Genomic DNA, 23,919 nt, shown 5'->3' on the forward strand with positions numbered 1-23,919 from the left:
TTGTATTTGGTTTATAAGAATCGGGCTGATAAAGCTACTACCTACAACATGTTTCATTGACATTACATTGCAAAACATTGTTATATTTGCAGCGGTTATTTCTATCAAAGGAACTCTAACGAGGTGCGAAAGATATCAAGGGACATTCAAACTCGTGATTTAAAGAATTTAAGAAAATACTGAAGCGATTATTTTCCTTGAGAGAATTTCAGTTTTTTCTCAAAGATTCTATGGATACACCAAATCATCAACTTCTGTTACCTAATACAGGGACAAAAGAAAGAAGTATGAAGTGGCAAATTATGTATATTCGAATTCGAACCTTAAGTAGCTCTCGCAGAACTTCAGCTACCAGAATGATAATTTAGTACGCCAGACCCGCTTTTCGTCCACATAAGGCTCATCAGTGACGCTCATATCGAAATATTTTTTAAAGCAAAACAAGTTAAAAGTTCAAGAACACTGTTAACCCAAAACTCCAAAACAGTACCCAGTGGTTCAAATAGTTAACAAAGGTACCAGGCTTATAATTTGATACCCCAGACGCGCATTTCGTCTACATAATAATAATCTGTGAACCGCAACAGTTGTTAACCGTTCTTATAAAACCTCATAGATAGATTATTTAAAGTCAAATCATGGAAACAAACAAAAAAAATGAAGTGAAGAGATGTTGTGCGTAGACATGGCCAGAGTCTGTTGCTAATATTAATTTATAGCTGCATCAATTATGCAGCGACAGTAGGATACCGATTTTCAAAAGTCATAACTCGATTGAGCAAAACAAATCCAGGGAACAAACTAAGATCGAAGGATACACACCACAATAAGAGGAAAACAATGAAACTACAAAAAAAATTGAAGTATAGTAAACCTCATTACATTAGATCAGGTTAACCTTTAAAATGTAAAATCAAAATAACGATTTATTCCTGCTTTTAATTTCCCCCTTCTTACTATACGCAAGTAAGTTTACTAAAAATAGACGGGGACAAAGGAGGAGTAGTTCCTAAAATAATTTACTATCCCACAAAGGGGGGGATACTTCTACTGTCTCTTAATAATTCTAGTTTCAGTGATCACTTACATTTAAATTATCCAAGTGAACTCGAAATTTAAGATACTACCGGTACAGATAAATCTGCTTCATATTTAGACCTTTTTTCCCGAAATGACTACTGATGGTAGGTTAAATACCAAAATAACAAACGCGATGGTTTTAATTTTCCTACAGTCAACTTTCCATTTCTGTTAAGCAACAACCATACGGCACCAGCATATGGAGTATATGTGTCTCAATTGATACGTTACTTAAGTTCTAGCTCAAAGTACGTTGATTTCGTTAAACGAGAAATTCTGCTTTCTCCAACGTTTCTAAGACAGGGCTTTGAATCAATCAAATTAAGGTCATCTCTCAAGAAATTTTACGGTCGCTATCATGAGCTGATTGGCCATTGTTTTTGAAAGTTCATGTAATTATATAACATCGTTGAGTACTACATGTAGATAACATTTTTTAACAATTGTTCCTGTTTATGTGTTGTTTTGTTCAAACATTTTTGTTAATATAATGGAACTTTATGAGACTGTCGCACAAGTTTAATCAATCAGACAGATCTTTGCCATTCGTTTAATGTTTTTAAGCTTTTTATTTTTACTATTTTGTTTTTTGTAGGCATCTTCCGTGTGTTTTTGTAGCAACGTAACGAGCACAGATAATTTTGTTAGAAGGGACCCAGCGACCGGGAAAGACTGCAATTATCAATGTGATGGAAATTTAAATGAAATGTGTGGAGGTTCTTAGAGTTTGAGTGTATATAGAATAGGTGATATATCATAACTCAACAAATATACCATGCTTATAATTTTTGACGCCAGGCATGCTTATAGTGTGCATAAGACGCATTAGTAGCGCTCAAATTGAAACAGATAATAAGCGATAGCAAAAACAATGCTATACGCCTGTTACCTTTGATAAATTTCTCTTTCCGTAATGTTCATGCATTTTTTGTACTGTTGTCCTGTCATGTAATGTTATCGTCTTATTGTTATATCTAACATTGTCCCAAAAGAGCGAGGTTTGGCTGGTCGCAAAACTAGGTTCAACCCGCTATGTTTTTCTTAAAATATACTGTACCAAGTCAGCAAAATGGCAGTTATCTTATTGTTCGTTTCTGTGTGTGTAGCTTTGTCGTTTTGATTAGTTGTTACACATCAGTGTTTCTTTTGTTTCGTTCTTTTCCTTTTATAATTGATGTGTTTACCTCAGTTATAGTTTGTAACCCGGAATTTCTACATCGATTCATGATTTTTGGATAGCGGTATACTACTGTTGCCTTTATTTAAGCCGTTTATAACAAATAAATATTACATAAAAATCCGAAAAGCTGTAACAAATATCATAGAAAAGGCAAGTTCTTTCCGAGATTAGAAAACCGAAGTTTTCCGAATAATTCAATATGTAACAAATTAATAAAAAGACATATAAATGATAGATATCTTAAAAATTAATAATTGTTTTCAAACCAGATAGGATAATTCTTCAAAAGTTTATACATTTCAATACACTAGAACTACTTTTGTTGTGGGTTATGTGTTCACTCTTACTATATGAACGTAGAGATGATTTAATCCAAAAGTAAAAAGCTATATGTTGGGTTAGATTTTGACAGATTGAGTATTAAATGTCTTTATTTTGTAGACTGTTCAACTGAAACAACGGTAAAAATCATTACACCAATCAAAAGTAGCATATCTACGTTGACAACAAAAGTGACATCTGAATCAGCTGGAGAAGACACTTCCCCATCAACTGTCATAGATTTGACAACTAATTCTCCATTCGCAAGCGACATATCTACATTAACATCAAAAGGGACTTATACATCAACTGGGGTAGACGATTCACCACCAACTGAAACACAGTTGACAACAACCACAAGCAACATATCTACATTAACAATAGAAGTTTCATCTGAAGTAGACAATTCATCATCACCTGAAAAATCTACATTGATATCAAAAATGACACCTGAAACGATTGGAGAAGACAGTTCCCATTTATCTGTCACACAGTTGACGACAGATGCATCAAACACAAGCGACAGATCAGTATTATCACCAAAAGTGACATCCGCCTCAACTGAAGAAGACGACTCATCATCAACTAACACAAAGTTGACAACAAGTACACCAACCACAAGAGACATATCTACATTGACATCAATAGTGACATCTGCATCAACTGAAGTAGACGATTCACCATCAACTCACACAACGTTTACAACAAATACACCCACCACAATTGACATCTTTACATTAATACAAATAGTGACACCTGCATCAACTGAAGTAGACGATTCATCATCAACTAACATAAATGTGACAACAAATACACCAACTACAAGCGACATATCTACATTAACATCAAAAGTGACATCTGCATCAACTGAAGTAGAAGATTCACCATCAACTCACACAATGTTAACAACAAATTCACCAACCACAAGCGACATATCCACATTGACATCAGCATCGACTGAAGTAGACGGTTCACCATCAAATAACACACATTTGACAGCAAATACACCAACCGCAAGCGACATTTCAACATTGACATCAATAGTGACATCTGTAACTAATAAAAAGTTGACAACAAATACACCAGCCACAAGCGACATATCTACATTTACACCAACAGTGACATCTGCATCAATTGAAGTAGACGATTCATCATCAACTCACACAACGTTTACAACAAATACACCAACCACAAACGACATATCTACATTAAAATCAATAGTGACATCTGCATCAACTGAAGTAGACGATTCACCACCAACTCACACAACGTTTAAAACTAATACACCAACCACAATCGACATATCTACATTTACACCAAAAGTGACATCTGCATCAACTGAAGTAGATGATTCACCATCAACTAGCACAAAGTTGACAACAAATACACCCACCACAATTGACATACCTACATTGAAACCAATAGTGGCATCTGCATCAACTGAAGTAAACAAATCACCATCAACTAGCACAAAGTTGACAACAAATACACCCATCACAAGCAACATATCTACATTGACATCAAAAGTGACATCTGCATCAACTGAAGTAGATGATTCATCATCAACTCACACAATGTTTACAACAAATACACCAACCACAAGCGACATATCTACATTGACATCGAAAGTGACATCTGCATCAACTGAAGTAGACGATTCACCATCAACTCACACAATGTTTACAACAAATACACCCACCACAAGCGACATATCTACATTGACATCAAAAGTGACATCTGCATCAACTGAAGTAGACGATTCACCACCAACTCACACAACGTTTAAAACAAATACACCAACCACAAGCGACATATCTACATTAAAACCAATAGTGACATCTACATCAACTGGAGTAAACGAATCACCAACAACTAACACAAAGTTGACAACAAATACACCCATCACAAGCGACATATCTACATTGACATCAAAAGTGACATCTGCATCAACTGAAGTAGACGATTCACCATCAACTTACACAATGTTTACAACAAATTCACCAACCACAAGCGACATATCCACATTGACATCAAAAGTGACATCTGCATCAACTGAAGTAAACGAATCACCATCAACTTACACAAAGTTGACAACAAATACACCCACCACAAGCGACATATCTTCATTGACATCAAAAGTGACATCTGCATCAACTGAAGTAGACGATCCATCATCAACTAACACAATGTTTACAACAAATTCACCAACCATGAGCGACATATCCACATTGACATCAGCATCAACTGAAGTAGACGATTCACCATCAATTAACACAAAATTGACATTGAATACACCAACCACAAGCGACATATCCACATTAACATCAAAAGTGACATCTGCATCAACTGAAGTAGACGATTCACCATCAACTAGCATAAAGTTGACATTAAATACACCAACCCCAAGCGACATATCTACATTAACATCAAAAGTGACATCTGCATCAACTGAAGTAGACGATTCACCATCAACTAGGACAAAGTTGACAACAAATACACCAACCACAAGCGACATATCTACAACTATATCACATACCTTATCATCAACGAAGACAACTAATGTACCCGCAACAAGCCATTTATCAAGACCAACAACAACAAAAACAATGAAAACATTTATAGCAACTTTTTCACCATCAACTGACACAATATCGACAACTAAAACACCAATCAAAAGTAACCTATCCACATTGATATCAACAGTGATAACTGAATCAACTGCAGCATATACTTCATTAACAAGTGACACAACAATTCATACAGCAGCAACCACAGATGTATCAACGCCAACAACAGAACTGAGAACTAAATCAACTATATCAGCTACTTCATCCTTAACTGATACAGTTAATGCACCCACAACAAGCGACATACCATCATCAATAACAAAAGAAACAAGTGAAGTAACTATGGAAGCTAACTCAGCATCAACTGGCATAATTCGGCCGGTGACAACTAATAACCCCACAACAAGCAACATATTGACATTAAATACAGAAATAGCAACGGAGGCAAATATGACCGCTAACTCAAAATTACCCGTGACATATAAAACACACACACTAAGCGACATATTGACTTCGAAAACAGAACCGACAACCAAAGTAACTGTAACCCCTAACTCGCCGTCATCTGAGACAATCGTAACAACTAGTACACCAACAAAAAACAACCTATCAACACCAACAATAAAAATGGCATCTGAAGCAACTTTATCAGCCTACTACCGATCAACTGACAGAACGGTGACAGTTATTACACCAGCCACAAACAACATATCTAAAATGAAATTTCAAACGACAACTGCGTCAACGGTCGGAACATTTTTAACTTCTACTACCACATCATTGACAAATAAAATACCAACTACAAGCAGCGTATATACAATAACGTCAGACGTGACAACTGATTCAGATGTAGCCTCTAACTCACCATCATCTACCTTCATACAGGAATTGACTGTTGATGCAACAGTAGAGAATATCAACTGCATGTGCCCTTGTGCAAATGTTTTGCCCTTTGATATCACTCTCTGGAAGGAAGAAGAACTAGTTAATAGACTGAAATTGTTAAAGAGTATAATTGCTGTAGACAAGAAAGAGACCAACATGTACAAAGGAACTAAAAAGTCTGCATATGATCCCCGGAAATCTTCAAGAAATATTGGCTTATTTGGTGTCATTGTATTGGTATTTCCTGTTATATTTGTTGTAGTTATTGATATTCAACGGATTGTTAAATAACTGCCTAAGTTTGTTTCTTTATACTTTTTCAATCTATAAGCGCACAATTTAGGAAAAGCTTGTTATCAATTATATCAATATCGAATTACTGACTACGCAATTTACCTTCGTGTACTATTATAGTCATACAGCAAAGGTATCGATCTTGTGCTGTAAAAGAATTTAAAAAAAAACCATGTCAAATAATTGTATGCGTTCGAAGCGCGTTTTTGATTTACCTTCATCATGAACGCTCAAAGCAAAATTTTTTAAAGCCATAAATGTACAAAACCGAAAGAGTTGAAGAGCTTTACGCCCCCCCCCCCCCAAAAAAAAACAAAAAAAAAACCCAACAACAAACAAACCAAAAATAGGCGAATGATGGACATTGATAATTTTCTAGCTTGACAAATGAAAACAAAGATAGTATTGATAATATCAATCATTGTTAATATTTATTTACTGACTATCACATAAGTTTGTATAATCTTCAAAAACAGTGATTCTTAACTCTTTTTATGAGCATTACATAATTGACAAGATCATAAACCAGGGTTCAAACTTCACCAGACAATATTTACATTCAAATAATTTTAGTATTCCTGGAAATTTTATTATGTTAACTCCCAATAGCTTTGTGCAGTAATTGTGAATTTCCAAATATTATTTAAACAACGTGTGTTTTTTTATAAGTTTTAACAATAAATATACTTATTCGGCGTTTTAATACTGCATTCAAAGTTTGATGTGAGAGGCAGATAATTGTATACTTATTTTGAGTATGATTATTTGATGAACTCAAAAGTACTCTTTAATATTCTTACGATGTATCATATACTGTGTATTCACAGCGTATAACTAGTAAAATGTGTAAGTCGCATAAAACAATAATGACGATGTTATTTATTTATTTACTTCTGTCTTGGAACATCGAATATATGCACTGTAGTTTTAACACACAAAAAAGATTAACAAAATAAGAGAGAAAATCGTATGTCCGAAATCGATGATCTGAAACATCAATATTTTCTCCCCAAAGTACTTCTTTGATATGATATATAAATAATCTATCAAAAATGAATGAAATTGCTCAAACTATAAACTTTATAGCAATGTATTACTTTTTTTCTAATTAGAAATTCACGCATGAACAAATTGTTCAAATACTTATAAAGTTGTTGAGTAAATTTTCATTAACAAGCAAACATATATTTCGATGTTACCTGTAATCGTTTAAGAAGACTACTGTAAGAAAATGAAAATAGTTGTTAATTAATCAAAGAATACACAAAAGATACTTTGAATTCAGTCATTGAATTATTGGATAGTATAGCAATTTAAAACTATTTTGTCAACACCCAACTCCTCTAGGTAAAATTAACTTACAAGACGCAAGATAGAAAATATATATATTATAAAAATCAATGTTATAACTTATAACTTAAAACCCTATCACACATACACTACAAACATTATTGTATTGAATTGGAAAAGCATAAATACATTTTAATTGCGAATAAAAATTGTTATCTGTGAAAAAAATTTAAAATATTCATTTCTTTTCCCTTTTTTTTTTAGCATGTATGAATAAAAAATAACTGTTAGTAATCAGTAAAACATTCAAATCTACTGGTGCCCGGAATTTTGTGGGCGTTTTAGCATGTCTTTATATATGAAGAATCTTGTTGCTGGCATACAGAACTGGCTGTGCTGTTTTTTCTCATACAGAATTGATTGATGTATGTTAATTTTCTAATGTAAATCTACTCTAATTAAGATATAACTCTTTTCCCGTTTTTCTTTGTTAAATAATGCAATAAACTGTAAACATACCTTTTCTTTGAGGAACATTCTCAAACTTAGCAAAACAAAACAAGAATTTATAAATATTCGAATGTAAGTTATCAACAAAAATAACGGACCCCGACGTAAATCCACAAATGAAGAATCTAAAAAAACGAACGATCAACTAAATCAAACCACGGAATGGATAGAAAACAAATGTCATATTTCTTCCAAAAAAAACCCAAAATAATACGTCAAACCTGAAACTAAAGCTAGCTCAACTTCCTTCCGTTATATTGACAAAATTCGGTGAGCAACCAACAAATACGTCCAACGTAACAATAACTGAGATCCAGCAAGACTTTTTTATCGCAAGACACGAAATTGCTGATTTTTTTGTCTCGCAATGCTCCTCAATATTGTCTTTAACTTGGTCTTCCACTATTTAAAGGACAAGGTATGATAAGGGCCGTTTTTGGCCCCCCTTTTTCCAGAATTTTTAAACTTTAAAGTTGAATCCCATCACGCTTGTGTAATGAACTTCAATATCTGTTCGTCCCTGTAGAACCTTATTTTTAGGTGTTATGTACTCAAATATGTTCAAACTTAGACATTGAATAGGCTTAAACCGACGAAAAGTGTAAGAAATCTACAATTTTGTCAAGTTCGGAGACGAAATTTGACATCAGCGCCAACGTAGACCATCTTGAAATTTTTAACCATCAACGGTACTCTTCTGTATCTTTTCCATAACAAAATATCATGGTGGTCTACGTTGGCGCTCATGTCTAAAAATTTGAAAAATAATCCGATTGTTTACATTATTTTGGCAAGTCATTGTAATACGTCATAGGGAACGGCACGGGTAAGAAATTATTCCGGGATACATAATCGATCAGAATATCACGTACGGATAGTATTACGCCGTATCCAGTCATCAAGACATGTCACTCTCTTAAAGAAATATATTATACGTGAAATTAGACCCATATAAATCAAAAAAGTCCAACACTATGCAGCCAAATACAGAGTTTTGTCCCTTGAAATATGGTGAATTAATTTTTATTCATTATTATTTTCAAATATTCAACGAAATCTTACAAATGAATTTTATAATAAATTCACAATATATTCAAACCCTTTTTGTAGTTCTGAAGAAAATCATTTCATCAAAACTTATATATTTTGCACTTTGAAGTTTTCTATTTTACCATCTACAGAAAAATATGTTACATATCTATTGGTTTAAATTAAGTATATGAGAATTGTCCAGACTTTCGTACATGCTATAGATACTATGACTTGTTAATAGAAAAATATCTAAATACAGTACTAAACTAAAACGTTAAGCATCAGTGCAAACAGTATTAATGCTGAATCTAAAGTATGAAATGTAGGTATAAACATAATTCCATGTAAATTTAAGAGCAGTTGATACTGAAAATAAGTTAACTACACTTATACAATACTGTAAATTATGTGTTCCAGCCTTTTCATATATCGGTACACTAATGATTTTTCTTATTCATGTGTCAGAGCACTCTTTTGACAAGCTGTAACCATAAAAAAAGTACACATGTAGCATTCAATTGACTCAGATCCAATTTGGATTTTCAAATAAAACATGCTATAGCGAAATTACTTTTAACATATTTTACTTTTTAATGTCGAGCACGTTCGTTAATTTAGATCTGTCCGTATGTCCATCCATCCATCCGTCCGTTTGTTTCTGTCCGGACATATACGTCTATTTATCGCCTTAAGATTTTGACCTAAAAAGCTTTTTATTTATAATAGAGATGTATATGTCTACAGGGTTTTGATTTTTTTTTATAAAATTTTCTTTAAATGTCCGGTATATTGACACATTAACTTTTTGGTACAAGCTATATATATGAAGAGTCGGTTACAGAGACGGATTTAGGGGGAGGGGAGGGGGACCGGCTCCCCTTTTAAGAAATAAAATGGTTGCTTATATATAGGGAATCACTGAAGCTTGACAAAATCATGCCCTCTCTTAGGCAGCTAGTGGGCCTTCACTTATGAACATTTCTGGATCCACCACTTGGTTATCCTACAGTTTTAGAGATACAGCTTTAATACCTTTATTGTACACCTAATTGAAGCAGGCATTGCCACCGGATTTTTGTTATTCTTCAAATATTCTAAAAATGTCAGGCTTTTGGACTTAGTCATTATTTCTTGGTACTTAAAAAAACCAATTAGGGTAGTTGTTGAATATTCACAAAAAACGGTAGTTGAACTTGTTTTCCCTCTCACATGCTATATATATATATATTACTGAAGACACAAATTGCACTACTAGTACTACAGTTAAATGTCCCTAATGAAATAAATAATATTTTTTTAGTAATTTTAAATATTTATTCAATACCGGAAAGGTTGAACTTGGTGACTTCTACAGCCGACATCATTGAGTGTAAAGTCAAAGGTAATATCTTTAGTTTGTTAGTAAGATGAACCATAAAGTCATTGTTAGGTCAGGTTAACTACCCTCCTTTAAGAATATACTACTTCAGCAGATTGCCAATCTTTCTATCTGATGGACTATGCTACTTCGAAAAGAGGGTAGTAAACCTGACAAAATAATGACTTCACGGTTCAGCTAACAAGCAAGCTTACCAAAGACTATACCTTTGGCTACACACTCAATGAAATCGGCTGCAAATCTTGAAAATTGAAACCTTTTGGTTAGACATTCAGACATTCAGAATAAAAATAATAAATAGATCAACTTAAAAAGGATAAATTCAGGTTGAAAACGAGTGCACCCTCACCATCGGGGGTCGAACTCACAACTTCAGTGTTGACTAGCTAGGGATTACAGAAGTAACTTCTTAGACCACTCGGCCACCAAGACCCTTTAATGGTCTTTAATGAAGTGTGTCTACGTTTCTTATCAAATTCAAATGTTTTTAGGTATAAAATACTCCTTACCAATAACTGTTTCATTAAAAAAAACCAAAACATTTTGGATAAGATAAGGAGATGTGGTATGATTGCACATGATTCTTTACACTGGCGATCAATGTGCTAATTTCAGGATATATATCGTAGAAATAATATATTTGTAGAGAAGCTTGAAGATGTTCATGCCTCTTTCGTCTACATATCTTCATGAGTTTTTATCGTCTTGAAGCCTGACCTCATCGAACATTTTGAACTTTGTTTTTTAAGCATTTCCTTCTTTAAAATATTGTGTTAAGTGTTAAAAAGTTCACAGTGTACGATTATTGAAGTGACAAACAATGGCATTGTATAGGCTATGCATATTTGCTCTACATACTGTATAAATCTGATACTGAATCTTCAATAGTAATCCAGTTTTTCAATGTACCGGTAATCATCATGTAAATGTGAAATGCTATATTCATAACTTTCACAATTATTTATGAATAATAATTGTCACTTCTTGTATAACTTGAAGTTTTTATGGCCCATTTATAGACATTATGTTTTCCGGTCTGTGCGTCCGTATGTTCGTTCGTCCGCCGTCCGCCCGTCCGTCCGTTCGTCCATCTGTCGCGCTTCATGTTAAAGTTTTTGGTCGAGGTAATTTTTTGATGAAGTTGAAGTCCAATCAACTTGAAACTTACTTCACATGTTCCGTGTGATATGATATTTCTAATTTTAATGCCAAATTAGAGATGCTGCCCAATTTTCATGGTATACTATACTGGGGACACATTCTTATATAATTTCTATTTATGCTTTTTTTTTTTATTAAACAGACCAATTCCTTGATAGCTATCTTTTATCTAATACTAAAATTGAGAATAAAATGGGGAAAGAGACAACAACCTGACCAAAGAGCAAACAACAACTGAAAGCCACCAATGGGTCTTCAATGCCGCGAGAAACTTCAACACCCTGAAGCATCTTTCAGCTGGTCCCTAATCAAATATGTATGCTAGTTCAGATATATTTGGCGTCATACTAAACTCCGATTTATACACAAGAAACTAAAATGAAAAATCATAAAACACTAACAAAGGTCAGAGGCTCCTGACTTAAATGCTGCGGGGTTAAACAATATTTTTTGAGATCTCAACCCTGTTTTTTGTAACAGCATATGATTTAATATTTACTTCATCAAGATATAAATATGATACCAAAAAACCTACTTCAGTATACAAAAAAAAACACCATTATTTAATCGTTGCTAAGCACTGTTTTGGTTGCTAATCTTTTTATCAGCATGCTATACAATTGACTTACTTTCATTTCTTACTTCTAGTTATTCTTGCATGTTGAACATTTCTATAAACCTGGTTGTAATCTAATTTGTACAATTAAAAATCAAAACTGTTTTTCTGTAGTTCAATTTGATTTCTATCTTTTTCGGCTGTTGCTAAGCAACTTTTAGGTTGCTATGGTCAATTTCATTTTCTTGAGAAAAAAAATGATGACCAAGACATCATATATACGAAAGAAAAATCATTTACGGTAGCTAAATCTTTAAATATTGCTATATCTATACCTCATATGGCCGAAATTACAAATTTTTGAACCGTTGCTAGGCAAAATTTTTGTTGCTAGGTTGTTGCTAAGCATTTTTAAAACTGAAATTGAAGTGACTTTTCCTTTGCAAACTCAAGTTATTGTTAAACAAACTATACTATTTTGAATTATGCTTATTTGTAATAAGAAAGCAATGCATATGTGATAATTTGGCTATTTATTAAAACCGTTGCTAGGCAACCTTTCTTTCACCGGAACATAAAAAAAAACACAGTTTTTAAGAGTTTTTATCCTAAGACTATCAATGATATATATATAAACTTATTTAGGAAGGGGGCCAAAAACGCCTCTTATCATACCTTGTCCTTTGAGCACCATTGGTGAGTTGTTTTAGGATCTAATTGTATACGAAATTATCAGCCTAGTTTCTTTGATAATTTTTGTATCAAACTTTAATGTGCTAATTTGCTGCATTTCATGTAATATTTTGTTTTGTTCTTTTAAAATGTCTTTGTCATCCATTATAAAAATAATGCATTTAGTTTGAGTGAATTTGATTTGACTATTCGTATTCATTTGGTTTTTTATTGAGTACAAAAAAATCCTAAAGTCAAATAGACGTTTCAATGTTGAGCGTTTCATTTTGAAGGTTAGTTGGTGTTGATGACCTTAAATGTGTATATCACTAATACTGAACGACTAATTTCGATGTCCGAAATAGTGGTCGCAAAGAAATAAGGATATTATTAATTGTGTATCCGCCTTAGACTTAAACCAAATGATTTTAAAACGAAACGACTTTCAACCATAGATAAGCACATACTGTACAGTAAATTAAAGACCGGATTACATAAGGTGAAACAAATCAGAATAGAAAACAGCCAATCAAATTCCTATCTTTTATTAAACAAGTAAAGTCATCTGTTCATATCAGAGATAAAACCGTAAAAATTGGTTGTTGAATGCTTTATAAACAATGGCATATGATTCATCTGATGCGAATGACATTAACGTAGTATAGATTTAACTGTGAAATATTTAAATGAAGATCAAGAATAGCATATCAAGGTCGTTTAAAAATGAATCTTGCACTATAACGACAGAGGTCGGAGAGATGAGACCAGACTACTGGTATCGAGCTTATATGTCTTCTTTATCTTCGAAATAACTGATAAGCAATAGAACTCAGTGGTCTGTCGTTATTAAGATAATTTCTAGTTCAAACCGCCAAAATTCTATATCTTATGATACTTACACATGTGGAGCAGGATCTGTTTACCCTTCCGGAGCACCTGAGACCACCCCTAGTTTAGGTCGGGTTCGTGTTGTTTATTTTAAGTTTTCTATGTTGTGTCATGTGTACTATTGTTTGTCTGTTTGTCTTTTTCATTTTTAGCCATGGCGTTGTCAGTTCATTTTAGATTAATGAGTTTGACTGTCCCTTTGGTATCTTTTGTCCCTCTTTTACAGGAGAAATAAAAGCCCAAAATGCTACATTTTTGAAAATTATTATATACACAATTCTCTACATAAGGAAATTACGATGTCAGGAATATGACAGTTGTTTTCAATTTATTGTATATGTTTGTGATATTGATTTTGCTATTGGATTGATGACTTTCCGAAATGAATTTTCTTTGGTGTTGACCGGTTGATTTTATTACGCTCTATTTAATGTATGTTTTGCTCCCAATTGTGTTATCAGTATTTCCTTTCTTAAAGTTTCGAATCAAACCTTGTCCGATACGTTATTTTGATCAAAGCAGCATACTTTTGTTCGTTTGCACTGTAAGCGGTACTATACGTTAAATTTACTCCTTGATAAGACAACTCTGGAGAAAATTAACGTCCCCTAGTTCACCTAGTAAATAATTGTTCGGTACAGCTAAATGATGCCTGTTCCTCTTTGTCAATTGGACATTTCTTTACTATCAATATCAAATTATCGCGATGTAAGACCAACAAAATCTAGTGGTAGAAATACATAATTGAAAGCTGGCAATTATTTTTTATATACTTGAAAGATTGATGTCTCATTAGCAAACAAACCACATCGTATTTTTTTTATCATGATGATATAGATATTTTTGTGTGAGACGGGCAAACATTGCCGTTACAAATACCACAATATGTAGTGTTTTAATCTTTTACTGGAATTTTAATAAAGGAACTTAACATTACATTTTCAAAACCAGTATATAACAGTTGATAACTTACCTTGTTGAAACTGATAATGAAGTTATTTAATATTGTATTACAAAGAAATCAAGAAAACAATGGGCATTTCTGACACATTGCTGTTTATATTGAAGCGCAATATACTAGTACTTATGTTTAGAATCCTACGAATTGATATTATAATAAACCATTGGCGGAAAATCAACTAGAGATGATAAAGATTCGATGGACAAATATTTGTTCGAGTTTGCTTTTTGTAACCCATAACATAATACAAGTTTGTTGTATCGGTAAGTGACTTTATTACGTTAAGAATTATTGTATTACTTTTGATAACGTTTCTGATTTTATCAATTGGTCCGTTGCACACACATATACGTTCATCTAAAGGCATATATTATAAAACCGTTGTTATAATTTCAATGAAGCAAAACGTTAAATGTAAAATGTCGCCACATATTTTCAATTGTTTTTAACATTTGCCAACTTTAAAGGCAAGTGCTTTGCCAATTTTAAAGGATATCAGTAAAATTGAGTATGGAATAGGAAAAGGTGATAAAGAGACAGGAATTCGACTTAATTATAGAAAACAGCACAAGGTCACCAATGGGCCTCTAATACAGCGAGAAAATCACACCGCCGGGAAGCAGGCTTCAGTTGGTCTTAAAAAGATGAGTACTAGTTCAGTGAACAGTGAAAATGGATGTCAAACTTAACTCTAAAACATATAAATAAAATTCGTTAAAAACCATACATTGTTCAAGACTAGCAGAGGACAGAGGATCAAGACTTTGGACAGGCGCAAAAATGCGGTGGTGTTCAACATGGTTTTGGTTCGTGTTCTTCATATTCCCGCGACACACACAGCAGTATGCACAGTATAACTCAATTCAAAAGTCCGAGTTCGATGTGAGCGTCTGTAGGTTACAAGAGAAACTAAGCCAATAACAATACCGGTACCAATTATCCTGCACCAGATGCGCATTTCGACAATACATGTCTCTTCAGTGATGACGATGGTACCTAAATTACTATGCACTACGAAGGACAACTGGCATTTACTAACATGCCAGCTCCAAACCCCAACTAAACTGATCGAAAGATCATGTCTTTATTATATGAAAATCAAGCACATTTCCTCCCATTTTGGGTTTAGTAATATACTGTCACAGAATCGAAAAGAAAAATACTCCATTATCATGCCAACAACTGGTTTTCGAATGGATGTATTTATTTCCGATGAAAAACCCTATGAGTGAATTAATAATAATACTAAAATATACCATTTTTAATGTTCTGACAACAGTATCCTTACTATATCCCTTCTGTATAAGTCTGTTTAAAGGATTGGTCAGCTTTTGAGATGAATGCCGACATTTTTGTTTTTCGTTTAGAATATTATCATACAAGATTGGATGTGAAATACGTAAAAGATGTTTGTGTATGTTGATTTATATATATGAAAGATGTCCTTGTACCGATGATAAATGCTAGTTTATAAGAACAAAAACATTGGTGTAATAATATTTCAGTAATGCATAGACTTCTTTCATTTACATCAAATACGTTGTCACATTCATTCAAATTGAGCGAAGGGGATATCACCATCATATAAAAATCGTCTCTTTTTTCTTAAGCTTTGGTTTTGCCTTCCCATTAAATATAAGATACCAATATCCAGGAAATGGTAGTGTTCATTGTCAGTAAAAGATTTATTTGAAGTTAGTTCAGCAGTGTACATACTGAATATAAGTGGTCAATATTGAGAGCCAAGATAACCACCAAATATTTAAAAATGTTTTTAAATGTTAATTATAACTCAGAACAAAACAGAAAAAGAAAGCAGTAGATATGTTGTCAACACCTATTGTTAACATGATTAATTTATTTATGAATATATTTTTAAAATTTAGAATCATAATTGACTTGCATAATATCATTCTCAATATTTGTATAGTATGTGTGTAATAAAAGTTGCTATGAGAGCAATACAATTCTAAGTAGATATTGGTAAATTAAATTAGAATAAACGAACGAGCGTCACACAACATATTTAATAGACCACTTTTAGAAATATGGTATTAAAACTTTTTAAATAATTATCAAAGGTACCAGGTTATAATTAAGTACGTCAGACACGCGTTTCGTCTACATAAGACTCATCAGTGACGCTCTCAGATACTGGGTGTGTACTTGTGTACATATACCAAAGACAGAATTATTGACGCTTGAATCTAAAAAGGTTAAAAGGCAAAATAAAAATTGAATTGCAGTGGGAAAATTTCCGAAATGTTTTGATAGTGCTGTTTTACTCTTTTCCTTTACAAACAGTAAACATACATAAAACTAATGAAAAAACAACGTTAAATAATTCATATTTATGTCATAAGTAACTTTAAATCGGTTATATCGGCAATATCTTTTTTTTTTAGGAAAACAATATATTGGATGTTACGTTGAATATTCAGCACCGCGGACATTGCCAGACGGGTATATAAAGTTGGAAGGAGATATGACCAACGATGTATGTCTACATTATTGTTGTGGATCTCTAACAGCCGCTACATTCATGGGAACTGAAATAAGCATAGAGACATTTTCGTGGGTATTGTAGATTTATTATCTTTTTAAGTGGTGCAAAACACCTTGACAAAAAATGTTTTGTCTCGTTTAATTTTCAAAATTGTTTGACCTCATATGTACTTTGGCCATTTGACAAAAATGTGAAAACAAAACGTTCGAAAACTTTGAACCACACACTTTAACCGAAATATTTCATTGGATATATATGACAAACAATAATTTTGATAAATGAGAAGCTTAAAATATTCATAATCATAGATTTTTTTACCAGATTGTATAGATTTTTCGCCCTGTAGTGTAACGAATCACACGAACAACATAAACAAGTTCTAAGATATTTTAAAGAAAATAAGACGATGGAGATAAAAAAAATCATTAAAATCAAAGATTGAAAAAAATCGGTAAAAAAAGAAGGGTATATTAAATATTAGTTAAAAAAATCAGAGAGAGAGAGAGAGAGAGAGATATAAATTTCTCTTTTGTGACTTTTTTTTTTTTTTTTTTAGAATTCAATGAATAGTTGATTTAATCTGGGATCCCGCTAACATGTTTAACCCCGCCACATTATTTATGTATGTGCCTGTCCCAAGTCAGGAGCCTGAAATTAAGTGGTTGTCGTTTGTTTATGTGTTACGTATTTGTTTTTCGTTAATTTTTTTTATATAAATAACATGAATAAGGCTATTAGTTTTCTCGTTTGAATTGTTTTACATTGTCATATCGGGGCCTTTTATAGCTGAATTTGAGGTATGTGCTTTGCTAATTGTTGGAGGCCGTACAATTACCTATAGTTGTTAATGTCTGTGTGTCATTTTAGTCTCTTGTGGACAGTTGATTCATTGGCAATCATACCACATCTTCTTTTTTATATTAAAATTAAAATTGAAACAATGGACCAACATCGTAATTTTAATCCAGTGTTTTATAGAATTCTAAATAAACAGTAATCTCATCTATCAGTTATGACATACTACTCAGATAAAGGCTGAATTCGTCGATGTCTTAAAAAAATAATGAAACCAGCATTCAAGGAACCTTTAAATAAAAAATAAAGCGACATCGTATGCATCAACAATATATGCATGCACAACCCGCTTTATCAATCAGGACTAAGACAAACTGTCAAAATGTCAAAAAAGGTAATAGGATACAATAGATAGACTTAAAGACCACACCACACGAATACATTTAAAACCCCCAGATTGTCTTTTGTGAGTTGAAACACCGACAAATTCAAATTTTTAATAATAATGTTTTTTTAAAAAACATACTTCAATCTGGCTTACATCATCTATACCTTGGATAGAAAGGCCATAGTGTTTTTCATAGTGAAACAATTAATCCAACTTTTATAAACAGAAGATATAAGTAGAGGACTATATCAATTGCACTTTAAGTCAGAACAGAAAATCCGAAATTTCGGAAAAAATTCAACGCAGAGGACTTTACGGAACATCTTTTAAAACCATAACCTCTTCGTTAAAATTTAATGAAATATAATCAGAGTAAAGACAGAAGCAATTTTTATTTCATTGAAGTAATAACAATTACTGCTAATCGAATTGTATTCTTTTAAGCATCTCTGACGAATCGATTTTTCGTGAGAATTCCAATTCTTTTATTAATCTGTAATAATGCTTATGAGTAAAGAAAGTTGGGATGAATAAAAAAACACCTCTACACATAAATTGTTTAGATGGTGTTTTAAAACAAAAACAACAACAAAAAACCTCGCAGCTAACAACTTTAAGGAATCCTTTCAAGTAAATTGCTTGCATGAAATGTAATATTCGTTTGAATAACCAATATCTATTTCCATGCACAGAATGTTCAACTGATCCGATAACTTTTTCACTAACCACAAATGACATATCCACAGTAACGAAAGAGCAGACAATTAAGTCAGCATTAACAAACATTTTCACGTCAACCATAAACAAGTCGCCATCAACAAATAACAAAAACGCAGCCGCCACAGAGCAAACAACTATGCCAGGAACAACAGCAGTTTTCCCTCCAATCATAACAACAATAGTTTTGCCTCCAGTTACTACAAAATCAGTTTTGTCTCCAGTAACATCAACAACCTCACAGTTAACAATAGGAATCAATATTTCCGCATGTTCTTGCGCAAGCTGGTACTGTCTGTCAATGAACAGAACTTTGTTGACAGAATTAGAACTCTCCGAAAAGCTGCTAATTTTGACGAAGGAGATTGCTGTTAACAGGAAAGAAACTAGTTTGTACATAGGCACTAAGAGGTCTGCATACGATTTCCGAAAGTCTTCAACATATCTTGGAATTGGTGGCATAATTATTATTTTGCTTCCTTTTATATTCATTGTTTTAATTGATCTAAGGTGCTTAAAGAAATAAGCATATATTTTTTTTTTACTGATATACGTTTTCGGCTTCGCTGGCCAATTGACAATGAATGATTTTATTTGTTTATCAGCGCAAATTTCTAGCCTGGTAACACATATTATGAGATCTCGAGGCAAATACATTCTCTTATTTTGATTGACGATGCTGGTCATCTATCCTGATGAATGTTGGTGGTTCTCACAGAGTATATATATTCTACTTTGCACCACCAAGCACAACTGACCAACACAATATAGCTTAAAGTGCTAAAAGTTACATTAAATAAAAACAATATACATTTTGTGTATCAATCAAAGTCATTATAGTTTTATATTTATATTTATTGCATAGAAATATAATATTTCCCACAGAAAGTAACCAAAAGTTAGCGTTCAATAAATTTCAATATTGCACTAGTGCAATAAATCTTCAAAATTCATGACGTCCTCAACGACAAAATCTTAGTTTAAACCAATTTTACCTTCAAATATTATATTGCTATACAATAAAAGGGTTATTGCATGAATATTAGAGAATATTGTCCCTCGTAGAAAATATATTGCACTCGCAAGCTCGTGCAATATAAAATTCTACTCGGGACAATATTCCCCAATATTCATGCAATAACACTATAATATTATTTACATTATTCAAAATATTTCAATTTTATGCAATTGTATAACATGTAGATACATATATTTATAAATAATTTAAACAAACAATAAACAATAAATCTCAATTAAAATCGTAAGCAACTGATATCCCTCTGATGGATACTTGATTCTGGAATATATTAAGTATACATTACCAAGACAAAAAGTGTTAAAATCCACAAATAAAAAAGTGAAAACAAATGCCTGAAAAATGTCCAAAATACCGATAAAATACAAATTTCACGAGAGAGTTGTTATCTTTATTTAAGCCAATTTTCATAACTTGTAAATGAATAATTGTAATGTTAATAGAAAATAGATATGTGAACTTTAATTTACAATCTTAGAAAAGGAAAAACGATATTTTCAATTTTTTCGCAATTACGTGGTGACGTTATATTTCATTTTCATGGAAAATGAGTGATACCACTGCTGGCAAATATAAAACATAAAGGAAACAAAAATTTGAATGACAACATTAACATAAAGGTAAAAAAAAAACCATTTGTAAAAAAAGCAAAAATACCTAACTCCAAGAATAATTCATAACAGAAAGCTCCCTAATCAAATTACAAAACAAAAAGCTCAAACACATTCAGCAAATGGAAAACAACTGTAATTATCCTGACTTGACAGACGTTTTTGCGTAGAAAATGATGATGGATTTAACCTGGTTTTATAGGGAGCTTAACCTCTCACGACAGTTACATAAAATTGCATTACTTTGACAACAGTTTGGGATCAAAACAAGCAAACATATTATGTAGAATTGTTAAAATTTAGGATACAGTAGTCATCATGATGTTTTAATCTTAATCATTCAAAAAAAATCACTATTACAAAAAAAAAAAATCTAGACAAGGTAACGTGGATTACCCTGGGTATTTCTGAGCACAATTATAAATATTTTGAGGCAACAGTTGTATACCAATGTCCAAGCATCATACATCGTGTATAAAGACTTACCAAGGTAACAAGCGACAATTTAAGGAATCGTGTAAACTCAAAAGTATAAGTGATCGGATGAGTCGACAAGGTAAGCATATCGTGCGATGCGTGTATCGATCACCATGCGAATAAACAGATAAATGAACAAACATGTCGACATTATAAGCATCGCATGCTATACGCATATCGGTCACCATGCAAATCAAATGATGAGAGACCGTACACGTCGACGAGGTAAGTTAGTCGTCCTGCTTTTAATATATTGGTCACCAAAAGAATCCATATCGTATTTCAAAATGTGACAATAAGAAACTGGACACAGTCGATAAATTCACAGTTAAGATATGAATACTGGTTAATAAAATCTAAGTCGGCGAAAGATGTCGTTGGTGATATAAATCAATGACATACCGTATCGGTAGAAGACCATAACATTCATGTAGTTCTCTGTTGGGATAGTTTTGAATAAAAAAAAACACTACTTCAACAGATATTCCTAAAGGCAAGTAATTTGGAAATGATGGATATATAAAGGTACTGAAGTACTATAAATAAGACAGTGCAGGCAGCTCATTGTGTATGATAGCAAATATTGTTATTTCCAAATTTTGTGGCTTGGCATGTTTATGTGACCGATAATGAAAAACAATTTCATAATTTTATAAAGGAGTATGCCCATGGTCGCGAAGGCCTCAAATAAAAGTAACAGTTGTATACTGCTATTGAATAGTTATAACTCGCTAACACAAAACAAAACTGAAGGAAGCACATCTATAAGAGGAAAAGTATGCAACAACAAAGGCACTGAACTACATAAAAGCAAACATCAAAATACATAGACACGGACTGTAGATAACAACTGACATATTCCTGACTAGCCCCAAGTTGTAAACAAAAAATCAAATTTATTGTACAACATGTAAAACCCTATATTCAAGATCAAAGATACTTATTTTTTAGCTCACCTGGCCCGAAGGGCCAAGTGAGCTTTTCTCATCACTTGGCGTCCGTCGTCCGTCGTCGTCGTCGTTAACATTTTACATTTTGAACTTCTTCTAGAGAACCACTGAACGGAATGAAACCAAACATGGCATGAATGTTCTTTATGAGGTGCTGACTAAGTGTTGTTACTTTGTAGCCGATCAATCATCCAAGATGGCCGCCAGCGGGGGACTTAGTTTAACATAGGACCCTATGGGAAATGCATACAAATGACTTCTTTTAGAAAACCACTGAATGGAATGAAACCAAACATGGGATGAATGTTCCTTATGAGGTGCTGACCAAGTGTTGTTACTTTGTAGCCGATCCATCATTTAAGATGGACGCCAGCAGGGGACGTAGTTTAACATAGGACCCTATTGGAAATGCATACACATGACTTATTTTAGAGAACCACTGAATGGAATGTAACCAAACATGGCATGAATGTTCCTTATGAGGTGCTGACCAAGTGTTGTTACTTTGTAGCCGATCCATTATCCAAGATGGCCGCCAGCGGGGGACTTAGTTTAACATAGGACCCTATGGGAAATACAAACAAATCTCTTCTTTTAGAGAACCACTGAATGGAATGAAACCAAACATAGCATGAATGTTTCTTATCTGGTGCTGACCAAGTGTTGCTACTTTGTAGCCAAATTTTATCTTTTTTTATATAAATTCAAAAACCCAAATAGAGTCAGGTGAGCGATACATGCTCTTGAGAGCCTCTAGTTTATCAACTTGACATGTTTGTTGAGTGGGGGTATGGACGTTCCCGATGAAATAAGATATAGAAAAGCCTAAAGGATGCATCACAATTTTACAGTATTATTCATATCAATAAAATTGTATGAACTTCAAAATGTATAAGTGTTTTTTTAAACAAAATGTTTCCAATGGGAACAAATTGTGCCCCTCTACTTACCGACTTGTTTCTTTATTATTATGAGGCCGACTTTATGCAGGAACTTCTTAGGAAGAAAGATAAGAAGTAAGCGATATCCTTTAACTCTACTTTCCGCTATATAGATGATGTCTTTCACTAAATAATTCAAAATTTGGTGACTATGTGGAACGCATCTATCCCATCGAATTAGAGATACAGGATACTACAGATACCGTTAAGTCGGTCTCATATCTTGACTTACATCTAGAAATTGACAATGAGGGTCGGCTGAAAACAAAACTTTACGACAAAAGAGATGATTTCAGCTTTCCAATTGTGAACTTTCCATTTCTAAGTAGCAACATTCCAGCAGCACCTGCATACGGGGTATATATCTCCCAATTGATACGATATTCCCGTGCTTGCATTTCCTATCATGATATTCTTCATAGAGGATTGCTGCTCACAAGGAAGCTATTAAACCAAGAGTTCCAAATGGTGCAGTTGAAATCATCCCTTCCTAAATTTTACGGACGCCATCACGAGTTTGGTTGACCGTTATGGAATAACCGTTTCGCAAATGATGCCGGATATGTTCCTTACGTCGTAACTACAATCCCTTTCCCTTTCATGAATGTGACCTACCGAATTATACTATTTACCGGAAACGCGTATCACATAAGCAACACGACGGGTGCCACATGTAGAGCAGGATCTGCTAACCTTTTCGGAGTACCTGCGATCACCTCTAGT

General features: G+C 33.1%; 1 protein-coding gene across 1 annotated transcript in view; it reads left to right on the forward strand.

The window, feature by feature from the left end:
- Positions 1-1,171: 1,171 nt before the first annotated feature.
- The window catches only part of LOC134710620 (mucin-2-like), a 54,015-nt gene continuing 31,267 nt past the window's right edge, over positions 1,172-23,919 (forward strand). Inside the window, exons 1-2 of the mRNA XM_063571003.1 lie at positions 1,172-1,184; positions 2,702-6,270. Of these exons, the coding sequence (XP_063427073.1) occupies positions 1,172-1,184; positions 2,702-6,270 (3,582 nt within the window). The remainder of the gene's footprint in view (positions 1,185-2,701; positions 6,271-23,919) is intronic.

The sequence above is a fragment of the Mytilus trossulus genome, chromosome 3 (assembly GCF_036588685.1).
Source record: "Mytilus trossulus isolate FHL-02 chromosome 3, PNRI_Mtr1.1.1.hap1, whole genome shotgun sequence".
NCBI lineage: Eukaryota > Metazoa > Mollusca > Bivalvia > Mytilida > Mytilidae > Mytilus > Mytilus trossulus.